Source organism: Colletotrichum orchidophilum, assembly GCF_001831195.1.
Source record: "Colletotrichum orchidophilum strain IMI 309357 chromosome Unknown Scaffold_40.1, whole genome shotgun sequence".
NCBI lineage: Eukaryota > Fungi > Ascomycota > Sordariomycetes > Glomerellales > Glomerellaceae > Colletotrichum > Colletotrichum orchidophilum.
Genome location: NW_019172996.1, coordinates 76,030 through 91,318, shown reverse-complemented (window position 1 = coordinate 91,318; position 15,289 = coordinate 76,030). Strand labels below are relative to the sequence as shown.

General features: G+C 51.1%; 6 protein-coding genes across 6 annotated transcripts; 4 read left to right on the top strand and 2 right to left on the bottom strand.

Moving 5' to 3' along the window:
• Positions 1–2,065: 2,065 nt before the first annotated feature.
• CORC01_05674 (uncharacterized protein) lies at positions 2,066–3,198 on the bottom strand (the record flags this gene model as incomplete). Its single annotated transcript, XM_022617316.1, has 3 exons — positions 2,066–2,616; positions 2,685–2,783; positions 2,835–3,198. The coding sequence occupies 3 exons, from the start codon at positions 3,196–3,198 to the stop codon at positions 2,066–2,068; spliced, it is 1,014 nt and encodes a 337-aa protein (XP_022476133.1).
• A 3,399-nt stretch (positions 3,199–6,597) lies between these two features.
• Positions 6,598–7,355, top strand: CORC01_05673 (uncharacterized protein; the record flags this gene model as incomplete). The annotated part of the gene is made up of 2 exons (XM_022617315.1): positions 6,598–7,171; positions 7,249–7,355. The coding sequence occupies 2 exons, from the start codon at positions 6,598–6,600 to the stop codon at positions 7,353–7,355; spliced, it is 681 nt and encodes a 226-aa protein (XP_022476132.1).
• Positions 7,356–8,092: 737 nt separating this feature from the next.
• On the top strand, positions 8,093–9,465 carry CORC01_05672 (thioredoxin; the record flags this gene model as incomplete). Its single annotated transcript, XM_022617314.1, has 3 exons — positions 8,093–8,294; positions 8,511–9,058; positions 9,115–9,465. Coding segments are annotated over 3 exons (1,101 nt in total), but the record flags the coding sequence as incomplete, so codon positions are not given.
• A 1,397-nt stretch (positions 9,466–10,862) lies between these two features.
• CORC01_05671 (uncharacterized protein) lies at positions 10,863–11,186 on the top strand (the record flags this gene model as incomplete). The annotated part of the gene is made up of 1 exon (XM_022617313.1): positions 10,863–11,186. A coding segment is annotated over one exon (324 nt), but the record flags the coding sequence as incomplete, so codon positions are not given.
• A 1,045-nt stretch (positions 11,187–12,231) lies between these two features.
• Positions 12,232–13,215, top strand: CORC01_05670 (uncharacterized protein; the record flags this gene model as incomplete). Its single annotated transcript, XM_022617312.1, has 1 exon — positions 12,232–13,215. The coding sequence occupies one exon, from the start codon at positions 12,232–12,234 to the stop codon at positions 13,213–13,215; it is 984 nt and encodes a 327-aa protein (XP_022476129.1).
• A 310-nt stretch (positions 13,216–13,525) lies between these two features.
• CORC01_05669 (uncharacterized protein) lies at positions 13,526–14,875 on the bottom strand (the record flags this gene model as incomplete). Its single annotated transcript, XM_022617311.1, has 1 exon — positions 13,526–14,875. One exon carries the CDS (start codon positions 14,873–14,875, stop codon positions 13,526–13,528), a length of 1,350 nt encoding a protein of 449 aa, XP_022476128.1.
• Positions 14,876–15,289: the final 414 nt, after the last annotated feature.

Genomic DNA, 15,289 nt, shown 5'->3' with positions numbered 1-15,289 from the left:
AGATGTTGACAGCCCTCAGGCTAACGTTATCAAAGTCGTCTTCAACGACACAGCGTCTGTCGGAGTCAAGACAGACGGTTTCTACCTAGATACATATGAAAGACCTTACTCAGCTGTCCCCATGACCATCTGGTATTCTGAAGACCTCCACAGCCCCCAGTATCAAAGGCCCCTTATTCCTGGCCTGTCGGCGTTTTCGAGGATGAGCTCCTGCCTCATCTCCAACATCCTGCCGTTGAGTTCAGCTCAGGTGAGATAACTCGTTCCCTCCAGCTCCGGAAATTGCGGTCTCATAACGGGCCATTTTCTCTTCAATTGGGAGATGATGTCGTCGTCTTTTATACGGCGGATCACTGGAGCTGTCGCCGGGAAGTTTTCCATGTCGAACTCGCCAACTCCATGCCGCGTGTACAGGTACAGCGCGACGATGAGATGACGGCATGCAGCGAATTTCACATCGACAAAAGCAACTTCCAAAAAGAATAGCATTGCGGCATCAAAAGGTACATAGATCTTTCTCATGTCCTTAAGCCATGAGTAGCACCACTGGTAGATTTCCGCATAATACACTGCGTCTTGGGCGTCGTTGTAACTTGTACCAGGGGCCTCGGATACTGGAGTTGTCTAAATAGCCAAAGGTGACCCACCGAAATATACGCCTGGTACGCGCCCTTGCATGCTTCTCTCACAAGTGGAGGAGGGTACTCGCGGAAGAGTCGCGTTGCTTTATCGGAGTTTCCGACTTGATTTTCGTACGGCTCATACACCCTTGGGGCAGGGAGGGCTGCGAACCAGATTTTTTAGTTGGAAGTCTGGAGGGAAGTTCCTGAACTATGGGAAAGCCATATCTCTGGATTGTGCTACCTACCACTTCCTGGGCCTCAATGTGTAGTCAGCAATATGATCAGGTTTTTGAGCGAACCGAAGCCTGAACAGCCCACCAGTAGCCTCAAATAGGTAGCCCACCTGTGTTTTATGAATTCGTGGAGGTCATCGAACTGTGTTCTCAGAAGTCAGCTTTTATGTTCAACATTGAACAAAATCTTCATGGCGAACCCGGCTTGGCGATCTGACTGATCTGATCGGCCCGGAAGGGGTGATGTAAATGGGACGGGATCAAACTTGAATGACAGGAGTAAAGATACGGTGACGACTTGGCTGCTTTGAGTTTGCTGTCTTCTGAAGGGGTGAAAAAGTGAAAAGACTCAGCTCACCTGACACGCGTTGTTCTTGTGGGTTGCCGCGGAGAAGAGCAAGAAGTTTCAAAAACGGCAGGCAGTTTGAACGGGGCACTGTATTCGGCAGGTTTCTTTTTTGAGTATAAAAATTAAGAAAATTGGGTGATACTGGGAGCTTGACTCTTGCGATGGCAATATAGATCTTGTCCAATAATTGTGTAGTCGAGCCAAACGACTCAGAGTCCATTGACGAGTACGGCCCAGTCACATTGACGAAGAAAGAAAAATGCCCATTACAATCAACGACATCGCGACAGGAGTCTTGGCAGGCTCTCGACTCTTGTGTATCTTGAGTCGCAATCGCTTGCGCTCCAAGACCTGTTGCTCCTGTGCGAGAAATATTGGCCAGAACCGTGGCTAGCATCGTCACTACCATCATTGGCCAAGAACTTAGTAGAGCTGAGAGTATCGTCGGCGGGATCAGTGGAAGGTCCGATGGCCTCGTTGCAAGGAAGAGAGTACATAGGCTGTAGTGATCTCTTCGGGTGTGGCGGCAGCAGGCTTGCCAGTCTTGCCACGGTCTTTCCACTTCGCCAAAAGGCTTTTAGTCCTCTGGGTCGCGTTATACATGTCAGTCCAACGTCTCTTTCAAGGGCTATCACATTGACCGAGAGGAAAACACGCAAGTTTCGGAGGTACATCAATAATGAAGTAAAGATTTTCCTCTTGTATTTGGGGCCTTGGTCTCCCTCAGGATAGTTGGGCCGGATGGGTCTAGCCGTCTATTTCCTTGGACGAGGCGGTCGAAACGATCATGACAGCACAACCCACTGTCGGAGCTGCTTGGCTTCTGTCTCTCCACTGAGAATCTGCATTGAACGAGACTCTCAATACATCATGAAAGGCCTGCGGAAAACCTCTACGGCCCGGAATATGACGCGTTTCTTGTCCTCGTCCTGGTGAAAAAACTCCTCCAGTTCGGCTCTATGCTGATCCCAGGTCTTCATTTTGCCCTTTCCCCAGTCGTCCAAGTCCACTACCTCAGCGCAGACGCGCTCCTCGCCATCATTTATGGCGTAGAAGACTGGTATAGTATTCTTCAGCTCTTGGGGAGTCGGTCCTCTGTTCACCACTGCGGGAGCTCCGCGAGGCTGGTAGGCGATCGTAAGGTTGTCGCAACCCCAACAATCGCCCGTGAGGATGTCAGCGCAATCATTCGGATTGAGGACGATCGCGTCTCCAATGACAACGTTCTTAACCTGCAAGACGTTTTGGTCCGACCACTGCCTGAAGTTGGAGATGTACATGGCGTCCAACTTGTCATTGTACCAAATCGATCCGAATGTTCCGTGCTTCATATCGTCCTCGTTATAGCCGAAACGGAACTTGCCCACCTGCATACAGAATGCGCGAGCCTCCCTGTTGACTTCTCTGAGGACTGGGGGCGCCCAGTGCTGATAGAATTGAATGCATCTTGGGTCGTAAGGCACATGATCATCGTATGACTTTGGTTCGTAAATTCTGCCAGGCGGAAGGCAGAGGTTCCAGATCTTGCGCTTGAGCTCGATCGGGAGTGATCAAAGTAGCAGGTTTGGTCTTCGACGACTTCATCAACGGTCAGAAGCTTTCATTGAGGACTGTAAGGAGTTCAAATACCTTGACTGAGAGCGCAATGAGCATTGTTGACCTTCTTGACGGAAGCGACAACGTTGCTTATGGCTGCTAGAAGGTTGGCGATTGCGGCTTGCTGGAATTGGGGATGCAGGTGGCAAGCCACGATACCGCCTGTGGCCATCAGAAGCTGAGAAATCTCATTATTCTCATTGTTGGACTCATGGATGATGGGAGGGATCTTGCTTGCGGCCTCCAGTAGGCCGGAGATGGCGGCCTGTTGTTTGTCGGGTTGCTGGAAGGAAGAGATGATGGTACTGGTGGACGCCAGGATGTCAGAGATCAGATTGTTCTTCTTTAGGAACAGTTCCATCTGATCATCGGGCTCAGGTTGCAGGTTAGAATCCATCTTGATGGCCTTGGCGTCCGAGGTGAGGTGGTTTACTCTATCCACCTCGATGGTAGTGATATTATCAAAGTCTAAAAGCCTTAAAATGAGCAGAATTAGGTCTTGAATCCCTAAATATGTTTTCGCCGGCCGCTTTGGAATGAAAAGTCTTTCAATGGAGCGGTGGACTTCGATTGAACGTCAAATCAGAGTGAGCACGTAAGGCAAGAAGGGCCAGTATCAAGCAGGAACAGTTGGCATTTGTCCCCTAACTTACAGTCCAACGAGTTCATCTCATTCTCTCTTTATCGGATACAATTGTTAAAGTTTCTGAGATGAAAAGTGAATGGAGTTGCCAAATCTTGGCTGCTAACAAGGAAAATGATATTTACATCTTTTGTTGCTACCTGTGTGATGTGGACTGCCTGAGGTCTTGTTCATGCCAGGCGTTACCCTTGACTTCAACCAGAACTGCCTCACGTATCACTTCAGCTCCCAAATTTCTATTCTAATTTATGAGGAGCGATGTTTGAGCCGTGCCGGCCTTACTGGGAAATCCTGGTAGCACCTTTCTCCTACCTTCTACGCTCCCAAACTCCCTCCACACCATCGCCCACTTCACCCTCCCACAACTGGGTTTCAGCCACTTCCTTTCCACTTTGATACATCCTCAATGCAGCCTTCTTTTCCAGATTACCAGACCAAAGTTTATTCTCTTCCCTCACCAACCGAAGAACTCGGTTGTCATCCCTGAAAATCAGCCACAGGTCAACCAAGATGGGCGAGTCGATAGAGCTCGTGAAGAGCTTGACTGACAGTCTTGACTTCTTGACGTCATCTCCAAAGTTTGGACCCAATAGTCGAAGAATTTCTCTCAACTGGCAAAGCTGTAAGTCGTGAAGGATGCCCTTGTGGCAAATGTCACCCAAGCGAAGGGCCTCAAAGGTCAGTATCTTCACTTATGAGTAGCATATACCACCAGGAAGCTAACCACGACAAAATGGCACCAGGGACCCGAGAGACATTGGCGAAAATCATGACCTGTAGATCAAGCTCATGAAAAAACAGGCCGAGATGATGCTCTCGAAACCACAGGGACAGAAATCATCTTCTGGTGCGTCTTTTCCTCCTAATTTTACTAGACATATTTGTACTAGACGACCATGGCATAGACTTGCCTAAGTAACAGCTGCAGGTTTCCCAAAATTCGGTTGAAACCCTGTTGATATCCAGGAGCTCATTTGGGAAATGGCACTGCCAGATCATCGCGTCCTTGAGACAGATGGAAATTTCGCAGTCAATCGCCTCGATCACAATCTTCATTGACGTGTCGGGTCTCCAGTGATCCGAACCGTGTGCAAAGAAGTTTGGGAGTTAACGGATGAAAATTGATCATTTGTCAATGGATGGAAGTTTACGGCAGTGGAGGGAACCTGTTTTAACCCCAACAAGGACGCCATCATCATCCATAGTCCCCAAAAACCCGAATCCCTAGGGTAACTGTGGGACTGCCAGCCTAAGATCATCGCCGTTGACTGGGCTTACTTTGCAGAAACCAAAGACTTTAGGACTATCTTAAAGTGTGCCTTCGATTATCGAAGTTGCCGAAAGGTAGTCGTCCTCCTTTCAGTCCGAGGACAATTGGCAATACAAGAATGGGAAAGCGCCAAAGCTGTTCAGCCTTCAGCCCAACGAAGTTATCGGGTCAGTTTGAGGGCTTGATAAGCCGGACAGGTTTTATTATTCCTTTGAAAGTACTTGGGGAGAGTTGAAGGACACGATAGAGACCTGCTGGAACCGCAGCAACAAGTATTCTGTTAAGGAGGATGGGGACTTATCTACCCTGGAGGGAATGGAAATGATCATGTGCAAGGAGGATCAGACATCTCATGACTAGAAAACAACACAGACGGAACGATAAATATCATGAGAAGGAAACACATAACGCAGAAGAACATTGATGGTATATCTCACTAATCAGGATACGTTGCTTGTTGCGACTCATTGATGAAGGTCTGTTCTCACGACATTGAGTTGTTTGCTTTTCTCACATGGGTTGAGGGCTGAATCATTCATCAATTTTGGAAGCGCAGTTTGCTGTAAAAAAAAAGAAGCAAACGACTTCAAACCGGAAGGTGACTTTCTAACCGTGTCAAGTCCGTCTTTCTGAGATATGCAAGCTGGGCCCACAAGGTCGAGTCGCGTAGGCCCGATAATCATGCAAGCTGATAAGTTTGCAATGAAATCTTTTCATCCCTTCTATTTCATTTTTCCTGGTAATTCTCTGTAAAAATACGCTGAAGATTACTTGGTGGGAATTCGTAGCTTCCTTCTTCTCTGTGTGTACAGCTAAGAGCTCACGAATCCTCCAACCGTCCATTCCCTCCAAATTCTGCTGTGCTGCTCAGAATTAGGTAACGAGCCTGCTAACAAGTACTTCATGAAGCTGAGAAAGTATTGGCGCGGTGGGTGAGAACGATACTGACATTTGCGTCTCCGTGAGGGCCGCCTTGACGGCTGAATCCTACCTCGATGACGCCTATAGTCAATCTTACACGTCACCCATCAACGGTAGCATCCAATACTCCAGTACAGGAAATTCAAGTGAAGTACCAGGCTTGATGCATTTGAAATGGTGTCTACATGCCCAATATAAAATTCAATGGGTCCCCCGCAGAATGAAGGAATTAAGCAAAAGTACGAGATATGGTCAATCCATGACGTGAGCGCGCTTGAAGGCCTTGATTATCCAGGTGATTATCGTTTTGTCATTTTGGTCTGGTCGTACAAAGTTTTCAAGGGCTGGCTGTGCTAAGCGGTTTGCGTAATATTGATTGTGTGGGTGACTACGCTCGGATTTCAAGGGATATAGCCTTTCAAATCCAACCTCGAGGTTCTTTGTGTATTCAAAACCGATTAGCCAAACTTGGATACCCAAGACCAAACGGAACTTTAGATGAGGCTAGCAATAAGAGGATGGAGTGTGACAGCTTCTGTTTGTGATAACCTTGTGGTTCGTTTTGAAAACAATGCTTATGTGACAGTAGCAAATTAAACAAAGGCAGTGTTTGTGTTGGATTTCTTTTTAGGACACTGAAAGATGTTAATGAAATTGCCATTAGAAACGAAAAGATTACGAGCAAGTATGCCTGTGCTCTTTCATGTGGGAGTAGCACTCACATCCCCAAGTCTCGTCAATTTGGTGGTGGGTCAACTCTGCCTGTTGCGCGGTTCCAGATAATTGTCCAAGCCGTCTAGACTCGAGTGATTCTATAAGAGCTATGTGATCCCACCCTCTGACGACAATAACTGGAGAACGCCTCAGACAGCACAACATTCATTCAAGCCAGCTACTCTCCCATGCTTCCCTCTTGCTAATCCACTATCACTACAATTTTCTTTGAAACGGTAGCGGCCATCATGTTCGCCAATACCCTCACTCTTTTTCTTGCTCTTTCCCCCTTGGCTGCAGACCTTGTGGTTGGAGAAGCCGTATCCTACGTAACAACCTCACCCAACGAGGCCCAAGAGTTTTCATCGTCGACCAAAAGTCCTGGAGCCACATGGACTACCTCTATCATCCCTCGCTCCTCTGGTGAGCCCACCGGGCTGCCTATCGACAGTCTCATTTTCTATGCCGAAGAGACCTCCACCGCCGCCCCTGCCCTTAAGGGGAGAGTCAATGTTGCCATCAACGTGCAGCAGAGAATCTGCAACAACGAAGCCGACTTCAATCCCCACCCGCCCATCCACTCCGACAAGCAGAAAAAGGGCGCTGACTACTTTTGCAACAACTACGCCGGCATCATGGAGTCTGGCATGAGGTCTCTCCGCGTCGAGTGGCATGACGAATTTGGTGGCCGCCATCATTTCAAAGTCTCCTGGGCCGAGGGTTGTATCGCAAATGGGGGCACGCAGCATATCCGGTATCCCAACGGACTTCAAAACACCAACCCCACCTGCAATGACTTGATGAAGGACAATTACTTACAATGTGAGTGTTTTTATTTATCTGCCTTCTCGAACTTCCTCTTGAGAAGAGATGTTGTTGCTGATACAGTATCGTTCTAGGTAACAACGGTGGCGTCGGTGGTAAAGTCCAGGCGGGCTGCCTCATTTACGCTTACAATGGAGGAATCGTCGCGGGCAGAGATTATGAAGCTATTGGACTGTGGTAAGCGGGCTATCAAGATAACTGTCGGATTGGAAGCCCAATTCGACCTCGAGTCAGCGCAAGCGCAGGGGCCATCTGAGGGCCTCTATATCAGCTTTCAACTGACGGTCTAACCTCCGGTCAGAACCTCTCTTTTCCACTTCACGCAGAGATCAATATACAGTTAATTGACCCTTCGTCACCAAGGCTCGACTCGAACAAATTACCCTGTGATACGTAAACCAACAGGTGTTCTTTCAAGGCAAATGCAATTGGGGGATCGAAGCGGGACAGATGTAATTTCCTACTAAAACTTTCCCCGTGGCAATGCCTCACAAGAAACGGCGTTTCAAACGGACAAACTTCTCGGAAGACCCCAAGTAAACAAAACCACAGTAAACGGCTTGCCTGGTAGACCACAATTTGGGCTCTGAATGAACGGGTAGTACTGGGCAACAGGGCAGAAGTTACGAGAGCAAACCAAAGCTTGAAAAGTGTGACTGGTAAACACATCTAAATTCTGAAATGGAAACTGTGATAGCAATCAATCATTGTTCGATGCGAGCCGCAGGCAAAAAGAAGGTTGCTTGCAGTGAGGTAAGGTACTTTGTGGGATAATGGCCATTTGTTTGCCCTGCATCACGGGGAGATATCACTGAGGTACCTAAGGTACCTTAGTCTCCAAAGGGCATGGTGCGGGGTAGAGGAGCTAAGGTCCTTTGGTAAGGTGCCTTAAGGTAGGTACGTACTGAGGTTGGTTAGCCTGCCGTGCCTGCCTTGCATGCGTCGTCGCGGGGCAGCTTTCTTCTACCTAAGTTCCATCATCAACAACATCACCCTCCCATTCTACCTACCGACCCGAACCCTGCAATCTTTGGAGCCGCAAAGATGTCTACGGTTCACATCAAGTCGGCAGCGGAGTTTCAGAAACTCTTGTCGAGCTCCCGCATTGTCGTCGCTGACTGTGAGTACTACCCGATCGCCGAGTTGACTGCAACCCTACCTCCCCATCCTAGGTGACGCCAATGAAGCCATCGACAGCCCGGACGCTTTGTGGTGACGGTTCCCTTGCTGCTCCACAAAGCACCCGCCATGTTCTCATGGCTTCAACCAGGAAACCATTGGGCCCCTCGTGGAACGCGTCCACGATGGAACTGACGTGCTGACAAATGGATTCCAGTCTACGCCGATTGGTGCGGTCCCTGCAAAGCCATCGCGCCCCTCTACGAGCAACTCTCCTCGTCCCTGTCCCGCAAAAACGTCGTCACCTTTGTCAAGATCGATGTCGAGTCCCAGAAGGAGATCGCCTCCGCCTACAGCATCACTTCCCTCCCGACTTTCATGATCTTCCGCGAAGGCAAGACGATTGAGAAGGTCCAAGGCGCCGACCCCCGCAAGCTCCAAGAGGTGGTTAAGAGGCTGGCAAAGGAGGTCTCTGAGGGTGATTCCGGATCTGGCGAGGCATCTGGCAGCTCGAGCGGAGGCAACTGGAGAGGCGCAGAGTTTCCTCGCGGCTATGGCGACGTTACGGGTCAGATCGAGCCCAAGGGCTGCGAGCTGCTGAATGCCGACGAGGACTTTGGTCCTGTCAAGGTCTTGTTCGACCCGTCCAAGCCCAGCGCGCTTGCTAAGAAAGAGGGAGCGAAGGATTGGGTTGAGAGTGGTGCTGATGACCAGCTCCTGTTGTTCATGCCCTTCCAGTCCATGATCAAGCTGCACACCCTTCAGGTACGATTGAAGGACAGTTCCCAAACAGGGCGTCCAGTTGCTAATGTACCTCACAGCTCACCTCTCTGCCTCCCACCGACAATGACGACGACGAGGCTCCCATGCGCCCCGGCACCATCCATCTTTACACGAACAAGCCGCATAACCTCGATTTTAGCGAAGCCGACGATACCCCTCCCACGCAGGCCATTGAGCTCACTGAGAAGGACTGGAACGCTGACGGCACCGCCAACATTGGCCTCCGTTTCGTCAAGTTCCAGAACATCAACAGCTTGATCATTTATGTGGCCAAGGGTGACGGCGACGGTGAAAAGGTGCGTCTCGACCGCGTGCGCCTCATTGGCGAGTCGGGCGAGAAGAGAGAAATGGGCAAGCTGGAGAAGATTGGTGACGAGGCTGGTGAATAGAATTACCCGGAAGGTCATTGAATTCGGGCCAGTGGAGACGATGAAGAAGAAACTTTCGCACTCAAGGTCCTTCGCAACGAAGATTATGAATAGAGCAATAGGCATAGAGGCCTCCGGTAATTGCTTGTGCCGGAGGCTCAAGAATCACAATCAATGAACCATACGTTGAACAGTAGGGTCAGGCAATTCTGATTTGCCACGCATAGATATGTGTGCATTCAGACGGTTATGCGTGATTTTGCTGGAGCGCGCGTGGCGGGCCAAGCCAGGAAGCAGTCACGAGTCGAGTGTGACAAGAACACTCCGACTCAAGCTCAACTGCGAGGCAAATTTTGACCGCGCAGAGCAGACTCCTCCCTGGGCAATATCGCATTCACTTTGCGAGTTCTGACAGGAACCTGGCTTGAAGGTTTGGATATGTCCGGCCTGTCGATCGCGACCCAACCCGCTAACGGGCGAAAAGGATCTATGATGGACAAGGCCGGCTGCAATTAAAATTCGATCTGGGGCACGATTGACGCCATGAATTCACCGACTTAGGAATTCCAGCAACAGGGGAAACTGTAACGAATCGTGCCAGCCGCACGAAGAAAAAAAGAAGAAAAAAAGAGCTCTGTGTGAAAGCCGCGACCAAAAAATCTTTTTTATATCGTGAGATGGGTCTGCACGTCCGCCCGGAGTGGATCCGGAGGCACTAGGGTGCCGGAGGAACCTTTTCGCGGACCAAAGGAAAATGGAATAGCCGCGGCAGGCTCCGCGGGCTGGTTGTGCGCTGGTTGCAGTCCCCGACTCACCAATTCCCACGTCGTGTTGGCGGACCTGGTCAGTGCGCCTGAAGTCCACTCAAACGCCCAGTCTCCACAGTTTTCACTCAGTGTGCGACGAGCAGCATATCGGAGGTGAGCCAACTAGATGACACCCCCCAGTCGTCATCCAAAGTCCATCAAAACACTGCGAACGTCCAGCCAGCAACAAATGAAGACACCACCTTCTCGGTCTCACTCAAGCCATCGCGTGCGCCGAGCTTACTATACTACACTTGCCCACTTCATCAAACGAAACATGCGGATTCCGGCTTGCGCAACGCAACATACCCCCCCAATAAGCCATGTTGACCAGGGCTGAAAGAAGCGGCTACCATGCACGGGTGACGGGTCAGCTAGGCAAAGCCAAGAGTGCCGAATGCCAAGGGGTGTCGTCCGCGCAGGGGGGCCTAGGATACGACATATGAGCGGGATACGGAGTACCTCACCAGCCGGTCACTCACCCAACGTCGTCCAGTGCCCGCCCTATCAAGTCCCCTTCAGATTGATTGAGCCTGCGCCTGTGGTGACTCTAGTGAGGCAGCGGAGACCCAACCTGAGGTGGCAGGAGGCAACGCAATATGCTTAACAAACTCCTTATCCGCATTCGTATCGTTCGCCCGATCCCAAAGCCTCAAGCAAACGACCTGGGACCCCGTACCCACCCACGACCGAGCGCTTCGGAGCCCCTCCCTTCCCTCGTCGTCTGTCGCTCTCGGCAAGCTCCTTAGTCCTGACCACATCCGCCCCTCTTCCGATGCCACCACTTCCCCGAACTGCCCCCGGCCAACCTCTTGGCACCTAAGCCGTCTGCCATCTCGTTGGAACCCTGCGGTCACCTTGCAGCGCCGTGGGATGGTTCGAATGACGGCACACCGATCATTCCAAACTCGCGCCTGCGCAAGCTCGAGTGGCTAGCAAATCGCCCGCGTATGGGATCACGACTCGTCACCAGATTACGTCCGGCGCTTCTCGTTGTCCGCCAAATTTAGAATTCGCGCCATGTCTATCGCGGGCTTCCGGCGGCTCAAATTGTTAGTCGATCGGTGCGCTTTTTCGCAGCTCCGCCACGCCACGCCAGACACTGGGGACCCATTTCACATATTGCTTTCGCCATTCTTAAGAGGCCCGAATATCGACGTGCATCGCCCGCTCTGACATCGGTGCGTAATTAACTGCCGGCACGATTACCTGATGTGGCAGTCATGGCGGCCAATAGTCCATTTGTTGCGGCGTACCGGTCGTGACATCCCACGTTGCTTTTGCCCACTAACGACACCGCAGGGACGGTAGATGACCATACCTTACCTTAGTCTAGTCAAAACTGACAGCCATCAGATGATCCGGTCTAGCCCCAGTTTCACCAGTGTGATGGGGAGTCTCCGGACGGCTCACAAAACCAGCTAACATCCGCCGTTCGCAAGTCAGAGTCTGGTTGCGTTTCCTTGCGTTTCACTTTCTTCCCTGTCAAGAAGCTCCTCTCCTTCGGATACGATTCAGAACGCAGCTCGCTCCGCTCCGAGCAACCCCGTCTCATTGGTGTCGTCCCATCAGCAAACTCGTCAACCTGCGAAGCTGTCAGGTCTCGAAGATAGACTCCCCTCACCCACCTTGAACCCTCCACCCCGGCGCGATCCTCGAAACAAACTCGTATCTTCATTTATGCGAGATCTCTCGGGCCGCTAGTCGAAACGTTAAACGAGTGGGTATCGTGGTCCTATATTTCAACGCCAACCTCCCCGTCGGGGACGTTCGTCTCGTTTTCTTGCGTGCCTGCCCATCTGCCCGGCCGTTGCGCGGTCGCTGTCTGAGTGTTTGGCCCCGTCAATCATTAGAGTTGCCCCAGCCAGAGATCATCCATCTGGCCTTAAAGAAGATCGACCGCCAGGTTCCCAACCTCATTTGTGTCTTTGTAGATCTCTGCTGCGATGCAACCCGGCCTCAGCGTCACACACAGATCAACATGCCCTCAACATTATTTACGGCTTTTTCGAAGGAGTTCCCAAAACCCACAGTCACCGGCGAGGCATTCCCAATGATGAGATTGCCGTTGGAGATCCGATGGATGATATGGGAGTACGCTCTCCCAGATGCACGGGTGTACGAAGTCATGGACTCGCCGAATGCAAGCCAGAAGACCCCCGCAGCAGCTGGACTCATGTTCGCCAATGTTCGAGATGAACCACCACCAGCGCTGGGCGCGGTATGCCACGAGACGAGGGTGTATGTATTACAACGCTACCGACCTCTCGCTCTCTCGGCCACGACGAAATATGTCGACCTGTCGCGCGATATCCTGTTGCTCGAGCCGTACTTGCTGGTCAAGCGGCTGCTCCGAACACTGCAGTTCTTCAGCCAAACTCCCCTTGTGCGAGACAACCTCAGTCGGCTTGCGTTCGGAACATCGTACGGACTGTATACTGGCATCTGCCACCCGGTGCTCAGTTGGAAAGTCTCCAAGTCCAACATGACTACGCTGCTTGCCCGTCTGGCCAAGTTCCCCAGATTGAGGAAGCTCCTCTTTGTCGTTCATCAAGAGTTCCAATTCGACTTTGACGTTCGGCCTCCTTATGCCACATCTCACATGAACTACCCAGACCCGCAACGCCCCCAGCTGGTGCACCAAGGGTATCGCTTCAAGTTCGACATTGAATCACAGCTCAACTACACCCAACCCCGGCACCCGCACTCCAATGAGTTTCTATACTACCCCCTGGACGTTGACGACGACAAGGACGACTGCTTCGACAAGGATGACGTGGAAAACGAAGGCGATCTGTTCGAGTCGTGGCCCACAAACGACGACTGGCGACGCTTTCGGCGGAGGTTTCAAAGGTCTATCCATCTCGTAGGGAAGGGCTCACCAGGATGTCAGCGGCCAAAGGTCATGCCCAAGCTGGAGGGTGCGAGTCTCTTATGGAAATACAGCAAGGCACAGCGTTACTAATGCACTTTTGGACCGGCGCACTTGGGATGTGGAGTTTGGGGGCTTGCATGCATTTTCTATACCCTCTTTAGATTTTAACTTGATCTCCCTAGCTCAGGCGCAATACAGCGGCATTTGGGCCTCCACTTTCTGTTTCAATTTTTTTTCTTTTTTTCAGACTGCATAAAGAACAGATGACGAGGTACGATTTCCGAGACATATGCTGGGAATCGCAGTATTGGACAAGTATTCGGCACGCGTTCCAAGCAAATATTCAATGTAATTACTGCCGAGATGCTAGACGCGCTTCTCTGTCATTATCCATGTCTCATCATAACCATCGTGAGGCCCTACTCCAATAGCGTTCATACTGTGCGTACACCTTCCTTCCCTTTTCCAGGCCGTACGCACAATTCTGGCCCCAGCGGTCCGGTATGAGATATACGACCACCGCAAGAATACACACTAGAGCCAGGGTGAGAATCGCCCAATGGGCGAAATGACACATCCTCGCCGCCTCCTCTCTAACCACCTCTGCTCCGGTCGCCGCTCCGGCGTCCAGACATAGCTGGTTGTCGGGAGCGGTATCATAGTCCCCGACGTCAAAGTCGGGGAACGGCTCGGTGTAAGCACTCGAGTCGTCATCGGAGCAGCCCAAATCCTCTTGCTCAACGACCCTCTTCTCTACGTCAGGTCTCTGTCGGCCATCAGCGTACTTTTCGTATTCCATGCTCTCTTTGTCAAGGTCACTGACGGAGGACGGGGAAGAGCTTTGCTGCTCTGCAGTTGCGTTCGCGGCGCGGACACCCAAAGCCCACTGGATCAAGTGATTGTCTAGGTGGAGGCGGGGCAGCGGCGAGGAAGAGACAGGCAATGGAAGACGAAAGTCAGCGAGCTCCTCCCCGTCTCCGACATCAGCGTTGGCGTTGAGAAGTCCGTTTCTCTCAGGACGTCTCTCGAGTCTGGGACCCCTGAGCCCGTCGTCGAGGTAAGAGAATGCCCTGATGCAAGGTTCCGCACGACAGAGAGGTTCCTCGTCCGGATTCACATAGCGAAATCTGGGGTGTCTGGGCTTGAGGCGGGGGCTCCTGCAGCCGTAGCTTGATAAGTGTCGCCCGTTGAAGTCGACCTCTTCGAAGGATGTCCAGTCTATGTTGTAAGGGGACGCCGAAAAGGCGTTGCAGTCGATGTAACGGGGTCTGTTGGGCGTCCAGACGGTGAATTGATTCGTTTGGCGCGTGCTTGTTCGCACGGAGCGGGGACGGCTGGGGTTCCTTGGGTCGTGGTCAGGAGTCCAGGTAATGTGTCTCCTCAGAGAGGGTCGAGGATCCTCAATCTGGGCGGAGACCGATCTTTCTTTGGAGATCTGAATGGCGACACTAGTCGGATCAGATGATTGTGGTTGAGATTCCTCAGTCTTTTTGCTGGAGGTGTACAAGGAGGCGGGATACTTGTAAGAAGGGAATGTTTGCTCATATAAAGCCTTGGTGACGGCGTCAGCTCTGGCAGCTGACTGAATCATCGCTTGTATTTCTTCTTGATTTGGTGCATCGTTGAGTTCTTCAAGATACTCATCTGATTCATCCTCTTCGTCGATACTTGGAAGAGCGATGGATGCGGCTCTTGGGTAAGTGGACCGATCTCGCCAGGATCGTGGAAACTTGGCTAAGAAGGTGGCCATGGTTTTTGATGAACAATTGGGTCACAAGTGAGCTGATCTGATGAGTGTTTGATCTGATGAGTGTAGAAGTGGTAAGTCTTGTGTGTTGTCTATTTGAGAGTCTTCAGTGTGCCCATTAGACGAGGACCATAAACTTATATTGTGAGCATCATGCTGCCGGAGATAGGTCTTTGACTTTTCATTATCCAAGATGGTAAGTTGCGGTATCGTCTACTTTAAACTATAGTTGTACAAAGATTCTGCGTCGAACCAGATTGCCGAAAATTTAGTGACCTGGATAGCTCTGTTGAACGTGACTCTTGGACAAGCTGGGACCTTCCTCTTCAACTCTCAAAATGGGGCCTGTCCTTTCGATTCTGTGATACTTGGGGAGGGAAGGAAGGTCCTTAGGTCTCATCTCCTTCACTCTTGTCA